This window comes from Mustelus asterias, chromosome 31 (assembly GCF_964213995.1).
Source record: "Mustelus asterias chromosome 31, sMusAst1.hap1.1, whole genome shotgun sequence".
Taxonomy (NCBI): domain Eukaryota; kingdom Metazoa; phylum Chordata; class Chondrichthyes; order Carcharhiniformes; family Triakidae; genus Mustelus; species Mustelus asterias.
The window spans coordinates 5,679,252-5,696,948 of record NC_135831.1 but is presented as its reverse complement, the minus strand read 5'-3'; the positions used below and the strand labels follow the sequence as shown (position 1 = coordinate 5,696,948).

At 45.7% G+C, this 17,697-nt stretch overlaps 1 protein-coding gene across 1 annotated transcript in view; it reads left to right on the top strand.

Annotated features, from left to right (window-relative positions):
• LOC144481731 (mucin-17-like) overlaps window positions 1–17,697 on the top strand; it is a 73,301-nt gene that overhangs the window by 44,313 nt on the left and 11,291 nt on the right. The window contains exons 7-8 of the mRNA XM_078200878.1: window positions 7,714–7,776; window positions 10,024–10,186. Coding sequence (XP_078057004.1) covers window positions 7,714–7,776; window positions 10,024–10,186 — 226 coding nt within the window. The remainder of the gene's footprint in view (window positions 1–7,713; window positions 7,777–10,023; window positions 10,187–17,697) is intronic.

Here is a 17,697-nt window from a genome sequence, read left to right as displayed (position 1 = left end):
GCACTCTGTTTAAGATCGGTTGGGGAGAAGGGGAATCCTTTGCCATTCTGCTTGAGATCAGTAGGGAGAAGGGGGGGTGGCCTTGATCTGCTGGGTGGCGGGGGTGTGGGGGGATAAGGGGGTCAGTAATGTTGTGGGGGTGGGGCAATATCTGTGGGGGCCAGGGGTATCAATTTTTGATCCCCTGGTCAGGGGCAGGGAGAGCAGCCTGGCACTGCTCCCCCATTCAATGGGCTTCAATGTCTCCGGTCCCACTGGTGATGCCACCACGACAGGTCCCTGTCAGTGGGGAACCTTACATGATCCTCGTCGATGAGGATCTTCACCGGTGAGACCATTAAGGCAAGTAAGCCTGGACAATTCTGTCCGGGACTCATTAATGATATTTAAAAATAGATTTAAATATCTAAATAGGCCTCATGCCAGCAGTTCACGGCCGGTAAGATCGCAAGAGGTGAGAAATTGGGTGGCTCTCTCGTAATCTTAACGGCTTGCCACACCTATTGACCAGCATGACGATCCGGTCAGATTATCCCCTGTGTTTCTCTGTAAGAAAGGGTTGAATCTTTAGTTAGCTTCATAGAGTCATAGAGGTTTCCAGCATGGAAACAGGCCCTTCGGCCCAACTTGTCCATGCCGCCCTTTCTTTTTTAAAATCCCTAGGCTAATCCCAATTGACCGCATTTGGCCCATATCCCTCTATACCCATCGTACCCATGTAACTATCTAAATGCTTTTTAAAAGACAAATTTGTACCCGCCTCTACTACTGCCTCTGGCAGCTTGTTCCAGACACTCACACCCTCTGTGTGAAAATAATTGCCCCTCTGGACACTTTTGTATCTCTCCCCTTTCATCTTAAACGTATGCCCTCTAGTTTTAGACTCCCTTACCTTTGGGAAAAGATATTGACTATCTAGCTGATCTGTGCCCCTCATTATTTTATAGACCTCTATAAGATCACCCCTCAGCCTCCTATGCTCCAGGGAAAAAAGTCCCAGTCTATCCAGCCTCTCCTTATAACTCAATCCATCAAGTCCCGGTAGCATCCTAGTAAATCTTTTCTGCACTCTTTCTAGTTTAATAATATCCTTTCTATAATAGGGTGACCAGAATTGCACACAGTATTCCAAGTGTGGCCTTACCAATGTCTTGTACAACTTCAACAAGACATTCCAACTCCTGTATTCAATGTTCCGACCGATGAAACCAAGCATGCCGAATGCCGCCTTCACCACTCTGTCCACCTGTGACTCCACTTTCAAGAAGCTATAAACATGTACCCCGAGATCTCTTTGTTCTGTAACTCTCCCCAACGCCCTACCATTAACTGAGTAAATCCTGCCCTGGTTCAATCAACCAAAACATATCACCTCGCATTTGTTTAAATTAAACTCCATCTGCCATTCGTCAGCCCATTGGCCCAATTGATCAAGATCCCGTTGCAATTGGAGATAACTTGCTTCACTGTCCACTATGCCACCAATCTTGGTGTCATCTGCAAACTTACTAACCATGCCTCCTATATTCTCATCCAAATCATTAATATAAATGACAAATAACAGTGGACCCAGCACTGATCCCTGAGGCACACCGCTGGTCACAGACCTCCAGTTTGAAAAACAACCCTCTACAACCACCCTCTGGTTTCTGTCAAGAAGCCAATTTTGTATCCATTTAGATACCTCACCCTGGATCCCGTGAGATTTAACCTTATGCAACAACCTACCATGCTGTACCTTGTCAAAGGCCTTGCTAAAGTCCATGTAGACAACATCAACTGCACTGCCCTCATCTACCTTCTTGGTTACCCCTTCAAAAAACTCAATTAAATTTGTGAGACATGATTTTCCACTCACAAAGCCATGCTGACTGTCCCTAATCAGTCCTTGCATCTCTAAATGCCTGTAGATCCTGTCTCTCAAAATACAAAGAAAAGAACAAAGAACAATACAGCACAGGAACAGGCCCTACGGCCCTCCAAGCCCGCGCCGCTCTCTGGTCTAAACTAGACCATTCTTTTGTATCCCTCCATTCGCACTCCCTTCATGCGGCTATGTAGATAAGTCTTAAACGTTCCCAGTGTGCCCGCCTCCACCACCTTGCCCGGCAGCGCATTCCAGACCCCCACCACCCTCTGTGTAAAATACGTCCTTCTGATATCCGTGTTCAACTTCCCCCCCTCACCTTGAACCTATGACCCCTCGTGAACGTCACCACCGACCTGGGAAAAAGCTTCCCACCGTTCACCCTATCTATGCCTTTCATAATCTTATACACCTCTATTAGGTCTCCCCTCATCCTCCGTCTTCCCAGTGAGAACAACCCCAGTTTACCCAATCTCTCCTCATAACTAAGCCCCCCATACCAGGCAACATCCTGGTAAACCTTCTCTGCACTCTCTCTAAAGCCTCCACGTCCTTCTGGTAGTGTGGCGACCAGAACTGGGCACAGTATTCCAAATGCGGCCGAACCAACGTTCTATACAACTGTAACATCAGACCCCAACTTTTATACTCTATGCCCCATCCTATAAAGGCAAGCATGCCATATGCCTTCTTCACCACCTTCTCCACCTGTGACGTCACCTTCAAGGGTCTGTGGACTTGCACACCCAGGTCCCTCTGCGTATCTACACCCTTTATGGTTCTGCCATTTATCATATAGCTCCCCCCTACATTAGCTCTACCAAAATGCATCACTTCGCATTTATCAGGACTGAACTCGATCTGCCATTTCTTTGCCCAAATTTCCAGCCTATCTATATCCATCTGTAGCCTCTGACAATGTTCCTCACTATCTGCAAGTCCAGCCAATTTCGTGTCGTCCGCAAACATACTGATCGCCCTAGTTACACCTTCTTCCAAATCGTTCATATAAATCACAAGCAGCAGAGGTTCCAATACAGAGCCTTGAGGAACACCACTAGTCACAGGCATCCAGCCGGAAAAAGACCCTTCCACTACCACACTCTGTCTTCTGTGACCAAGCCAGTTCTCCACCCATCTAGCCACCTCGCCTTTTACCGCATGAAATCCAACCTTTTGCACCAACCTACCATGAGGTACTTTGTCAAACGCTTTACTAAAGTCCATATAGACGACATCCACGGCCCTTCCCTCGGCAACCATTCTAGTCACTTCTTCAAAAAACTCCACCAGGTTAGTGAGGCATGACCTCCCTCTCACAAAACCATGCTGACTATCTTTAATGAGTTTATCCCTTTTTAAATGCGCATACATCCTATCTCTAAGAATCCTCTCCAACAACTTCCCTACCACGGACGTCAAGCTCACCGGCCTATAATTACCCGGGTTATCCTTCCTACCCTTCTTAAATAACGGGACCACATTAGCTATCCTCCAATCCTCTGGACCTCACCTGTGTCCAGTGACGAAACAAAGATTTGTGTCAGAGGCCCAGCGATTTCATCCCTCGTCTCCCTGAGCAGCCTTGGATAGATTCCTTCCAACAACTTACCCACCACAGATGTGAGGCTCACCGGCCTGTAGCTCCCAGGCTTTTCCCTGCAGCCCTTTTTAAGCAAAGGCACAACATTTGCCACTCTCCAATCTTCAGGCACCTCACCTGTGACTATCGATGATTCAAATATCTCATATTAAACAAAGGCGTCTGTAATTAAGGAATTTGTGGCTTGAAAGTAAATAGGGTTAAAGAAAGACTCAGCTGTGGCTTTGCAATCAGAGGCCACCTTTGGTTCAAAAGAACATTTGAGTTTAGTTTTCAGCTGAATCCAGAAGCAGCTGAAAAGGACCAAGAAGCTGCAAAAAGTGACTTCCCAAAAGAACACAAGAAAATCCAGAAAAGAGAGGTTGGGCCAAAAAAATGTCTCAGGAAGACAGTTAAGTTAAAGGAATAAAAACAGGAAGTAGAACAGAGTCCTGCTGGGTGAAGTTAAAATAAATAGCAGAGAAAATGCTTTCATTTAAAGAGATAGCTACAATAACCAGATTTGAAGTGCATACCAGACATCAGAGATAAATCAAAAGTTTGGTGCCATTTTAATACAGTCTGGAAAACAGCAATGTTCCATTGGCATGGCTGAGTACCTGAGACATAGGGGGGAATTTTACCATTTTGAGTCTAAGTGCCGGATCTGGGCGTCAAATAGATCCGTGCCCGGAATCCTCTTTCCAGCGCGCCCATACGCGTTTTGCCGGCTCCGGCCCGATCCGCGCGGTGGGCGGGGCTTAGCGTTGGCTGACTGATCGGAGCTCTGAACTGCGCATGCACAGTTCGAAAAAAATCTGAAGCAGCGCGTCCAGGCGCGGAAGAAAAAAAAAGCAGAAAGCGGAGAGAGCGGCTCTCTGACGATCATCCTCTGGCCGGGGAGGGGGGGAGGGGGGGGGGGGCGCTGTGACTGATCATTCCCTGGGGGGGGTGGGAGGGGAGGGGGTGTGACGTCTCATCCTCTGGGGGGAGGGGAGGGGGTGTGACCGATCATCCCCTGGGTTGGCAGGGGGGGTGGGAGGGGAGGGGGTGTGACAGATCATCCCCGGGGGGGGGAGGAGAGGGGATGTGATGTCTCATCCTCTGCGGGGGGTAGGGGGGGGTGGGAGGGGAGGGGTGTGACGTCTCATCCTCTGGAGAACAAAGAACAATACAGCACAGGAACAGGCCCTTCGGCCCTCCAAGCCCGCGCCGCTCCCTGGTCCAAACTAGACCTTTCTTTTGTATCCCTCCATTCCCACTCCGTTCATATGGCTTTCTAGATATGGCTGTCTTGGAGGGGGTGGGAGGGGAGGGGGTGTGACTGATCATCCCCTGGCGGGGGGAGGAGAGGGGGTGTGACCGATCATCCTCTAGTTGTGGGGGTTCCGCTGCCTGTCTGCGGCCGATCCCTCCTGGCACCACCACTGGTACACTGCCAGCCACAGATTACTCTTTCCTGCAGGTGCGAGAGAGCGGGAAAGATGGCGGACGCGGATCGGGCCAGAAGTCAGTAAAGTGGGATTTGGCGGTAGAGTTGGGCGCGCGGTTCATTCAGTTGAGTTAAATGCATGCAAATGCATTTAAATCGTCGCGCTGCCCGATTCGGGTGCGCGCCGGACCCGCGCCCGAATCGGGTGTCAGTAAAGGCCCGATCTGCTCGGAATCGGGTGCAGATCACGTTAAAGGCCCGACGCCCAACTTTACCCCGATTTCGCCCCCGAAAACGGGCGCGAAGTTTTGGTAAAATCAGGCCCACAGTGTGGAAGCTTGAATGCAGGAGAATACTTAAAAGAGCGATTGAAACCCTGGAAGTGGATCCTTGATGACGGCATCTGAGAGAAACTGTTGTTTGGGAAAAGATTCAAAGACATGTTTCTTTGAGAGTGAATTTGGAAATACTTGGTTGGAAGTCAGAATCCAGTAAAACCATCTGCCGCTTGATTTCAGACTGTGGTGTGTCTGACCACAGCTGGCCTGTTTGTTTGCATTCACTACATGCTTATGAGAACAGTATTGTATAAGATATACTTTGTAGCTTGTGTTATCCTTAAAAATCTGTACCTCAGTGAAAATGTAGGTGGAGTGAAAGATTATTGTGTTACAATCTTTTCATTTTTAATAAATGTTTTACTCTGTTGTTTAAAGTTAATTGACGGTCCTAAGACTGTTTATCTATGGGCCCTATTTACCATTTTGATTCTCAGTGCTGGGCAGACTTCAAATTGGGAGTGTTTCAGATCCATTCTGAGGTGCCCCCATATGCACTCTGCCTGCAAAAATATCAACGATTCCGAAATGTGCGTACAAGCTTGTGGGTGGGGCTTAACGCGCCTGAAACCCTGCAGCTCCAATCGGAGCCTTCAAATGCGCATGCGCAGAAAAAAGATAGGCACCCTGGCACTGCCTACTGACACTGGGTAGTGCCAAGGGGTGGGATTTAAAGGGAGGTTGTGCACTCTTTATTCGGTGATTGACTGGGGGGAGGGGGGGTATTGGGGAGGTGATTGGCTAGGGAAGCCAGCAATGGGCGGGGTGGCCAGCAATTGGCCAGGGTGGCCAGCAATAGGGTGGGGAGGCCAGTGATCAGGGGCAGTGGTAAGTAGGGGGGTTATGTCTGGGGGTGGGTTGGGGGAGGTGGGCGTACGATATTCAAGGGACTGGGGAGACTGACAGATCTTCAGTTTTCTATGTACACTTTACACAGAAAACTGAGAGATCGGCACATGTGCAATGGCGCCCTCTAACAGTAACCAGCCAGCTTTATGGCAAGAACAAACTCTGTTTACTCCCCCTACTGGCGTGAATCACACTGTTCTTTGTACTAAATGGCATAAGATTGTGTCTGAAAGCTCACCAAAAAATGGGCGTGATTCTCTTCCATTTTCACGCTCATTCGGCACATAGAATATTTTTGGTAAGATCGCCCCCACAAAGTTAAACTTATTTAAAGCTGTAGCTTGTTTCTAATACCATCAAATACAAATATAGATTACTTAAAACTACCTCTGTTTCCTGACACTTCAGAATTTTTACTCGGCCAGTGCAGAGTTATACTCTGAATGTAATCAGCGCTGTACCTTCCCTGTGGCTGTGTAATGGGGCAATGTTGAGGGAACTTTAGTCTGTACAAATCATACACTCTGCCTTCCCTAAGAGTATTTAATAGCAGAACAATGTTTCTAAACTACTTTTCAATAAAATCTAATTTTAAGACATGAAACCAATTGCAACCTAGACACCAATCAAACCAAAACAGCAATAAAGCAGCATAGTAACATTTAAGTATATAATTATTGAAGTTAATATAGTAAAAGTATTATAAATATTAAAATATGTGATGAAAATTCTGGGCCCTTGGTGAGAAGACTGATCACTAAATCTGTATCCTCCCCCATTTGCCATCACTCTGACGAACTGTGAAGGGAAACATCTTGCCCATATTACATAGATGCATAGTTATGTTGCAACATGCCTGATTAAAGCTTCCACAGCCAATCAAAGTGTCCAATACTAAGGAATTTGTCTTATGATTGGCTACTTTCCACTGTCAGGTCAATACAAGTGGGGGAGAGATTAATGTAATTTATCTTCTCGTAACCCCGTTCACTGTTTCTGCAACCCCAATAGGAGTTGTGGCCCACAGTTCTGGAGCAGCTGGTATTTGTTGTCTCACGTGTCCAATATCTGAAATGTATGATTGCGCATTGTAGAGAGAGCTTTACACTATTCACTCTAACCCATGTATGCCCTGAGAGTATCTGAGGCACAGTATAAAGAGAACTTTTTGTCTTCCATTCCCCAGCACTAATATTCTTTATCTTGATAAGCATTAAAATCAGCAAATCCCCAATCCAGCACAGATACAGTATTGGTCATCTAATATTTTGTGATAAGCAGTATCATCCTAGAATATCATAGAATCCCTACAGTACAGGAGGAGGCCATTCGGCCCATCGAGTCTGCACCAACCACAATCCCACCCCGGCCCTATTTCCCCACGCATTTTACCCTGCTAATCCCCCCGACGCTTGAGGATAATTTATCATGGCCAATCAACTTAACCCGCACATCTTTGGACTGTGGGAGGAAACCGGAGCACCCGGAGGAAACCCACACAGACACGGGGAGAACGTGCAAACTCCACGCAGACAGTGACCCGAGGCCGGAATTGAACTTGGGTCCCTGGAGCTGTGAGGCAGCAGCGCTAACCACTGTGTCACTGTGCCGCCCTATTCGCATCACCTTGTATTTTAAATTCCAGGTAACTGCTCTGGATTCGAATTTGACAGCTCACAAGCAACGGTTCAAGAAGCAGTTATAACTGGTAAGATGTGCGTGTTTTGTCATTTATTGCTGCAGTATTAATGCTGTGCTTATATTATAGAATCACCTGTCAGGAACATAAATATACACATGCATACACCTTCTATTTAATACTTTTGGAACTTTGCAGAAACTGCTTCCATCGGAGGGGAAGAAACAATAAACAGAGGTGCAGATTTAAGATTATTGACAAAAACTTATTTTTGTGCTTTGATTGATATATTCTGAAACGCACTGACTAAAGAAGATTCAGTAGTAACTTTCAAAACTAATTGGATAACCGCCTGGAAAGGAAAAATTGGACAGGAATGGGGAAAAGAGCTGGGGAATGGGACAAATTGAGGACTTCTTTCCAAGGTAAAGTGGGCTGAATAGCCTCAGTCTATGATGTAAGTTTTCATCATTCGAAACGTGAAAGGTACATGCTAGATACAAGACATCTATAAAATATTTAAAATCTTGGGCGGCATCCTGAAGTCAGGGTCAAATGGAGGTCACAACTCTGCACATTTTGGTGACCAGTCAAGTGGCAGTGATTTTTCAGCCGGAAGCCTTCCAATTTAAAGGAACCACAGAGAGTGGTTGTGGAGGATTGCTTCTCTGAGTGGAGGCCTGTGACTCGTGGTGTGCCGCAGGGATCTGTGTTGGATCCATTATTGTTTGTCATCTATATCAATGATCTGGATGATAATGTGGTAAATTGGATCAGCAAATTTGCTGATGATACAAAGATTGGAGGTGTAGTGGACAGTGAGGAAGGTTTTCAAAGCTTGCAGAGGGATTTGGGCCAACTAGAAAAATGGGCTGAAAAATGGCAAATGGAATTTAACGCAGACAAGTGTGAGATATTGCACATTGGAAGGACAAACCAAAGTAGAACGTACAGGGTAAATGGTAGGGCTCTGAAGAGTGCAGTTGAACAGAGGGATCTGGGAATACAGGTACAGAATTCCCTAAAAGTGACATCACAGTTGGATAGGGTCATAAAGAGTGCCATTGGTACATTGGCCTTTATAAATCGGAGTATCGAGTATAAAAGTTGGAGTGTTATGGTAAGGTTATATAAGGCATTGGTGAGGCCGAATTTAGAGTATTATGTACAGTTTTGGTCACCTAGTTACAGGAAGGATGTAAATAAGGTTGAAAGACTGCAGAGAAGGTTCACAAGGATGTTGCCGGGACTTGAGAAGCTGAGTTACAGAGAGAGATTGAATAGGTTGGGACTTTATTCCCAGGAGCGTAGAAGAATGAGGGGAGATTTGATAGAGGTGTATAAGATTTTGATGGGTATAGATAGAGTGAATGCAAGCAGGCTTTTTCCACTGAGGCTAGGGGAGAAAAAAACCAGAGGGCATGGGTTAAGGGTGAAAGGAGAAAAGTTTAAAGGGAATATTAGGGGGGGGCTTCTTCACGCAGAGAGTGGTGGGAGTGTGGAATGAGCTGCCGGATAAAGTGGTAAAAGCGGGGTCACTTTTAACATTTAAGAAAAACTTGGACGGGTTCATGGATGAGAGGGGTGTGGAGGGATATGGTACAAGTGCAGGTCAGTGGGACTGGGCAAAAAATGGTTTGGCACAGACAAGAAGGGCCAAAAGGCCTGTTTCAGAGCTATAATTTTCTATGGTTCTATAAGTGTGCTTTTCAGGTCAGACAGGGAGAGGGCATCTCAAGATGGAGGTACATTCTCTTCAAGCTTTCAAATAACAAATAGACTCAGCATCCAGGCCACCATTGAGAAGGGGAAACAGAGGGGAAGGCCTGAGTACCTGGCGGGAGCACCAGTTTCCTCAGTCTGCTGCTGGGGTGGTGGGCATATCCAGGCAGGTACTGAGGCCCTCCCTTGTGTTCCCCGAGGATCTGATGCCTTGAGGAGTCCAGAGGTCAAACGGCAAATTCCAGAGGCCTCTGACAATTGGCTTTAATTGGTTTTGAACTCTCCTTAATTGATGTCTCTGCTGACCCCCCACCCAACCTTCAGGAAAATGGTCAAGGGTTGGATGCTGCTGGAAAACTGGAACGTCACCCACCACCATGCTTGCCCCATTGGAGGCTAAAATTCTGTCCCTTTTCTCTGCGCATACTTGCTAGCTATGGAAGTGTACTTCCAGTTGACACATTTTTGCCACACTTTGTACAAATATAGATAAAGGAATATATTTCAGGAATAGTTGACAGGGAGCCAGTGCAGGTGTAAGACTTTTGGTGTATTGAGATAGATATTAACATACTTTTTTTTCACTATCAACAGATGACTGTGGTTCACTGGTTCCGAAGAATTTGAAGCAATATTATAAACTGATTTTGACCAATCCCAAGCCCATCTGTGCTTCAATCTGTCATGAAGCAAGAAATGATCCTGTGAAATGTGGGAACGGGAAGTGTGGAATGACAAATAATGGACCCAAATGCTAGTAAGACTGAACAATCGATTAAAACTTTGTTGTAAGGTTGTACATTGTCTCATCAAGAGGTCTAGAGGCTTGTATGACTGAACAACAATTGTTTATTAATAACATAACTACATATATATCTACAAGTCCTGACTAGGTGCTATCACCACGCCAACTACTATTAGACTTACTATTACACTATAATTCCCAACATTGTACGGGCAACGCTACTTCTCCAGTTCCAGACTAACCCATACTGGCCCAAAAACCTAAATACTACTGGTGGATTCAGAGGACAACACTCAGATGAAATGAAACCCTGTCTGATGAAGAAAGACATGTGCAGTGATGAAGATGTCATCAACCTCTGGGGGTCCAATGCAGTTTGTCCCTCGCTCAGGGCAGAGTCTGATACTTATGAAATTACACCATGGCCACTCTGGGATTTCAAAAATGAAAATGTTAGCTGGGTGCTACATATGGTGGACCAGTCATGCAGACATTACAGACTTGGTCAGACAGTGTGATTCGTGACAGGAGAATCAAAAACTCTACCCACCCCCTCACCACCGCCTACCCCCCCAGGCCCCACCGCCCCCCCTCAGCCTCCCTACATTCATGGGAGTGGCCTGGTAAGTCCTGCATACGAGTGCATGTGGGCTTTGCCGGGCCTTTTGTCTTTTGTGAGTTCTATGTTTTTGCTTTTGGTGGATGCGCACTCCAAATGTTAGGAGAAACATCACACCACCACATCCCATGTCACAATTGAGAAACTACAAGGTTTCTGCACACATCACGGGATCAAGGGTGAGGTATCTAAATGGATACAAAATTGGCTTCTTGACAGAAGCCAGAGGGTGGTTGTAGAGAGTTGTTTTTCAAACTGGAGGCCTGTGACCAGCGGTGTGCCTCAGGGATCAGTGCTGGGTCCACTGTTATTTGTCATTTATATTAATGATTTGGATGAGAATATAGGAGGCATGGTTAGTAAGTTTGCAGATGACACTAAGATTGGTGGCATAGTGGACAGTGAAGAAAGTTATCTCCATTTGCAACGGGATCTTGATCAATTGGGCCAGTGGCTGACGAATGGCAGATGGAGTTTAATTTAGACAAATGCGAGGTGATACATTTTGCTAGATTGAACTAGGGCAGGATTTACTCAGTTAATGGTAGGGCGTTGGGGAGAGTTACAGAACAAAGAGATCTAGGGGTACATGTTCATAGCTTCTTGAAAGTGGAGTCACAGGTGGACAGAGTGGTGAAGAAGGCATTCGGCATGCTTGGTTTCATCGGTCAGAATATTGAATACAGGAGTTGGGACGTCTTGTTGAAGTTGTACAAGACATTGATATGGCCACACTTGGAATATTGTGTGCAATTCTGGTCACCCTATTATAGAAAGGATATCGTTAAACTAGAAAGAGTGCAGAAAAGATTTACTAGGATGCTACCGGGACTTGATGGTTTGAGTTATAAGGAGAGGCTGGATAGACTGGGACTTTTTTCTCTGGAACGTAGGAGGCTGAGGGGTGATCTTATAGAGGTCTATAAAATAATGAGGGGCACAGATCAGCTAGATAGTCAATATCTTTTCCCAAAGGTAGGGGAGTCTAAAACTAGAGGGCATAGATTTAAGATGAGAGGGGAGAGATACAAAAGTGTCCAGAGGGGCAATTTTTTCACACAGAGGGTAGTGAGTGTCTGGAACAAGCTGCCAGAGGTAGTAGTAGAGGCAGGTACAATTTTGTCTTTTAAAAAGCATTTCGTTACATGGGTACGATGGGTATGGAGGGATACGGACCAAATGTGGGCAATTGGGATGAGCATAGGGGTATTAAAAAAAAATGGGTGGCATGGACAAGTTGGGCCAAAGGGCCTGTTTCCATGCTGTAAACCTCTATGACTCTATGACATGGAATACGTGAAGTCCTGGTTCCTGACAATGGCACTGCCTTTACTTGCACTGAGTTTCAGAATTTCGTGCTTTCCAATGGAATCAACACATTAGGATTTTACCTTCTACCCATCATCGAATGGATTGACTGAACAGGATGTGCAGAGATTTAAGCTTGGTATGAAGAAAGAACTCACCACATCCATACAGACCAAACTGATACGATCAGCTGACAGAATGGTGTTCCAGGATGGTCCCAGTTCTGTCGTCAAAGGGATCCATTCGCATATGTCAACCTGACACAACTCAACAACTTGATTTTGTGGCTCTGTGCCCTGTTTGAGAGCAGATATCCACTCCATCTGACAAAGGGGCAGCGCTCCGAAAGCTAATGGCATTTGCTACCAAATAAACCTGTTGGACTTTAACCTGGTGTTGTTAAAACTCTTACTGTGACAACTCAACAAGGCAGCGGCGAGAGAAATCCACCCGATGTCATCATTGGAAATTTTCCAAGAGCAGTGTTCTCGAAATTTAATGCTAATAACATTAAACAATGACCTAAGTTGCTCACAATGTTTAACACCCTATTTGTGACACCTTCTCAAAAAGGCCCAAGCAAGGTGTAATAATCTCGCTGAGGCCAGTCTTCCATCACTAAAACTCTTTATTTACATAGTGAATAAAGCACCGCACCTCTGGCTACAGCACACAGGTCAAGCCCAGGGGTCCTTTAATTGCCGGCCCAAGGAGATACAGCTGCTTTGAAACTCGCTTTCTTATCAATTGAGTCTCTGCTTGCTTAATAGGTGAGATCGTACTCTACAAGGCCCACGGGAGATCTTTTGATAACATCCCTCCCACTTCTAGTCCATTTCTTCTCCAGCAACCCCAGCACAAGATGGCCTTTTCTGTCGTTTGGCGATTGGCCTGGGGTTGGTTGAAGATGGGATCAGATCTGGGGGTGTGAACCAAATTGGAGATCTTCTGTTTCGAAGGAAGCGCCACTACGTAGGTTCTTCCTGGGGCAAAAACAGAAAATGCTGGAAAATTTCAGCAGGTCCAACAGCATCTGTGGAGAGAGAATCGAGCCAACATTGAGACTGGATGACCCTTCGTGAGAGCGGAACCTTGGCGCCAGTCTCTCCTGCTTCCATCCCGTGTCCTCATCACCCTGAGGGAGAGGCATATGGTCAGTTTCTAGTCATAGCTCGACGCTGACAGTGATTGTCTCCATGTAATGAGGCCTGCACTGGCACTGGCTCCCTATTCCTGAGATGGTTCAGATGCTTCCTCACAACTTTGCTCTGCACTTTTACTTCATAAGACATGGGTCCCATTTCTTCTGTTATGATGCCAGGGACCCAACTGTGACCGTCTCTGAAGTTCCTTATGTGGTCAGGGTCGCTGGTTTTGATCATTTTCTGTCCTTGCTGAATCATAATTTTTTTTCTGGCTCTCTTGTTGGGACTCCACCTTTCCCGCCAGGTTTGGAAACAGTAGGTTTAGTCTCATCCGAAGCCTCTGTCCCATTATAAATTCCACTGGGGCAATTCCTGGCATTGTGTGAGGAGTAGTCCCCATCATGGTCAGCTCAGCAAGTTGCCATTTCACTTGCTTCATAGTGGTATTTTTCCATGATATAAACAAGCACACACGATTATTTCTGCCGTATGCAATCTTCAGTCACCCCAGCCCAGTGAAATGTTTTGGAAACTGCTGATTAATCTGATTAATCTTTTGGATGAAGCTGAGGTCAGTATTTCCTGCTCAGGGAAGAAAGTTCTTGGTTGTGGAGCACCTACAACATCTCCCATATTTGTTTGTTTTCTACTGGAGCGTTGCTTGCAATATAGCTTTGATCTGAAACTTGATGCCTGGTTCATTAACTGTGTTGTAGGTGGCTTCAGATAATGTTTGACTAACCACAATACTTATCCGACAGAGCCATCACATTGGTTCCTTTCTCTGACTTGAAATTCATGAGGTGACCATTTACAAATATGCCAGTGTTCCAAAATGATCATCTGGGATATATAATTTCTCCCAAAAACCATTGTTGGGCTTTTTTTTTAAGATAGGAGCAGGAGGAGGCCATTCGACCCTTCGAATGGTCCCAGTTCTGTAATCAAAGGGGTCCATTCGCATATGTCAACCTGACACAACTCAACAAGGCAACAGTGAGAGGAATCCACCCGATGTCATCATTGGAGAGTTCTCAAAATTTAATGCGAATAACATTAAACAACGATCATGGCCTGATTGTCCAACTCAGGAGCCTAATCCTGCTTTCTCCGCATAATCTTTGATCCCATTCGTCCCAAGTGCTATACCCAGCTGCCTCTTGAATACCTTCAATGTTTTGGCATCAACTACTTCCTGTGGTAATGAATTCCACAGGCTCATCACTCTTTGGGTGAAGAAATGTCTCCTCACCTCCGTCCTAAATGGTCTATCCCAAATCCTCAGATAGTGACCCCTGGTTCTGGACTCCCTTAGGAACATCCTCCCTCCAACCACCCTGTCTCGTCCTGTTAGAATTTTATAAGTCTCTATGAGATGCACCCTCATTCGTCTGAAATCCAGTGAAAACAATCCTAACCTGGTTAATCTCTCCTCGTACATCAATCCCGCCATCCCCGGAATCAGCCTGATAAACCTTCGCTGCACTCCCTCGAGAGCAAGAACATCCTTCCTCAGAAAAGGAGACCAAAACTGCACACAATACTCTAGGTGTGGCCTCACCAAGGCCCTGTATAATTGCAACAACACATCCCTGCTCCTGTACTCGAAACCTCTCGCAATGAAGACCAACATGCCAACATGCCATTTGTCTTCTTTACCGCCTGCTGTACCTGCATGCTTACCTTCAGCGACTGGTGCACAAGGACACCCAGGTCCCGCTGCACACTCCCCTCTCCCAATTTACAGCCGTTCAGGTAGTAATCTGCCGCCTTGCTTTTGCTTCCAAAGTGAATAACCTCACATTTATCCAAATTATAACTGCATCTGCCATTGATTTGCCCACTCACCCAACCTGTACAGATCATTCTGAAGGACCTCTGCATCCTCGTCACAGTTCACCCTCCCACCCAACTTGGTATCATCTGCAAACTTTGAGATGTTACATTTTGTTCCCTCATCCAAATCATTAATATATATTGTGAATAGCTGGGGTCCCAGCACCGATCCCTGTGGCACCCCACTAGTTACTGCCTGCCAATTTGAAAAGGACCCATTAATTCCTATTCTTTGTTTCCTCTCTGCCAACCAGTTTTCTATCCATCTCAATACACTTCCCCCAATCCCATGCGCTTTAATCTTGCACGATAATCTCTTATGCGGGACTTTGGTCAAACGCTTTCTGAAAGTCCAAATATACCACATTGACTGACTCCCCCTTGTCAAGTCTACTAGTTACATCTCCAAAGAATTCCAACAGATTTGCCAAGCATGACTTCCCCTTCATAAATCCATGCTGACTCTGTCTGATCCTGCCACTGCTTTCGAAATGCTCTGCTATAAAGTCCTTGATAATGGATTTGAGAATTTTCCCCACTGCCGATGTTAGGCTTACTGCTCTATAATTCCGTTTTCTCTCTACCTCCCTTTTTGAATATTGGAGTGACATTAGCTACCGTCCAATCTGCAGGGACTGTTCCAGAGTCTATAGAATCCTGGAAGATGACCACCAATGCGTCCACTATTTCTAGAGCCACTTCCTTAGGTACTCTGGGATGTAGATTATCAGGCCATGGGATTTATCCGCCTTCAGTCCCATCAATTTTCCCAGCATCATTTCTCTATTAATATTGATCTCCCTCAGTTCTTCCCTCTCACTAAATCTTGCATTCTCCAACATTTCTGGTATCTGATTTGTGTCCTCTTTTGTGAAGACAGAACCAAAGTTGCTCAACCATTTCTTTGTCCTCTATTATACATTCCCCCATTTCTGTCTGTAGGGACCTACATTTGGCTTCACCAACCTCTTTCTCTTCATGTACCTATAGAAACTCTTAGTGTCAGTCTTTATGTTCCCTGCAAGCTTACTTTCGTACTGTATTTTCCCCTCCTTAATCAATCCCTTGGTCCTTCTTTGCTGAATTCTAAACGACTCCAAATCTTCAGACCTATTATTTTTCATGGCCAATCTGTATGCTTCATCCTTGGATCGGCTATTGTCTCTCATTTCCTTTGTAAGCCATGGATTGGCCCTCTTACCTATGTCTCCGTAATCTCAATTACATCGTCCCCATTTACACCTATCTGCGTGATTAGTTCATTCAATTTAATGCAAATGCTCCTCGCATTAAGGCACAGAGCCTTAAAGCTTGACTTTTTAACATCGTTTGTCTCGCTCCCAATATTTTTCTCTCTAGCCCTGTTTGAATTTTGTACTTGGTTTCTCTGACTATCACTTTTCTTATTATCTTTTCTACCTTTTGTTTTTGTCCTTGCTCCCTCCTCCTCTGACACCTTACATAGGTTCCCATCCCAACGCTCCCCAACCGCTCTAGCAAACAGTCCCCCTAGGACATCAGTCCCAGTCCTGCCCAGTTGTCACCCGTCCAATATGTACAGGTCCCAGCTCCCCCAGAGCTGGTCCCAATGCCCCAGGAATCTGAAACCCTCCCCCTGACACCATCTCTTCAGCCACGTATTCACCCAATATATCCTGTCATTTCTACTCTGACTAGCACTTGGCACCAGTAGTAATTCTGAGATCATTACCTTTGAGGTCCGATTTCTTAACTTTCTTCCTAGTTCCCTGCATTTTACCTATGTCGTTTGTACTGGTGTGTACCACGACCACTGGCTGTTCACCCCGCCCTCCAGAATGTCCTGTATCAGCTCGGAGACATCCCTGACCCTAGCATCAGGGAGGCAACATACCATTCTGGAGTCTCGTTCGTGGCCACAAAAAACGCCTGTCTATTCCCCTTACAATTGAGTCCCCTGTAACTATTGGACTGGCACACTTTTTAATCCCTCCCCTCCGCAACAGAACCAACCGTGGTACAATGAGTTTGCTGTGGCTCATCTACTCATTGACTCATTTTGGATCCTCCACAAGTCTCAAATTTTTGGACTTGCACATCATTCCAGACTGTCCCGGTCGGTTTCTGCAAAGCACATCACACTGATTGCTGGACACTGCTCGTGCTTGTGAGGTAACCTGGTGCTGCAGAGCTGACAAGCCGCCTCATTGCTTGGCTATTTTTTTTCTTGTCCTGGAGCCTTCTTGCCCTTTGGTTCTTTATGAGCTGAACTGTTGGGGTTGCTCTGCACCAAAGTTTTACTTTGCTGCGCAAAATGGATTGGCTTTGCTGGCAGACTTCTGAAGATTTAGATGGCTCTTTCAGATCTTCTTTAGAGTACATCTGAAACAGTATCATCGGGCGCTCCCATTTCTATTCGGTGTCTTATGAGCTCTGACTTAAGGTCACCACAGTCACAGCCCTCAGCCAGTTTGTATAACTCATTTTTGTAAGAGTCTATGTGTTGCCTGGGCTTTTGGACCCTCTTGTTGAACTTTGCATGCTCCAAAATGTTATTGCCTGTTAGGTTTAAGTAGATGTAAAAGGACTTCATGACCTCTTCAAAGTTATTGAAGGATTTAATTATTTTGCGTCTG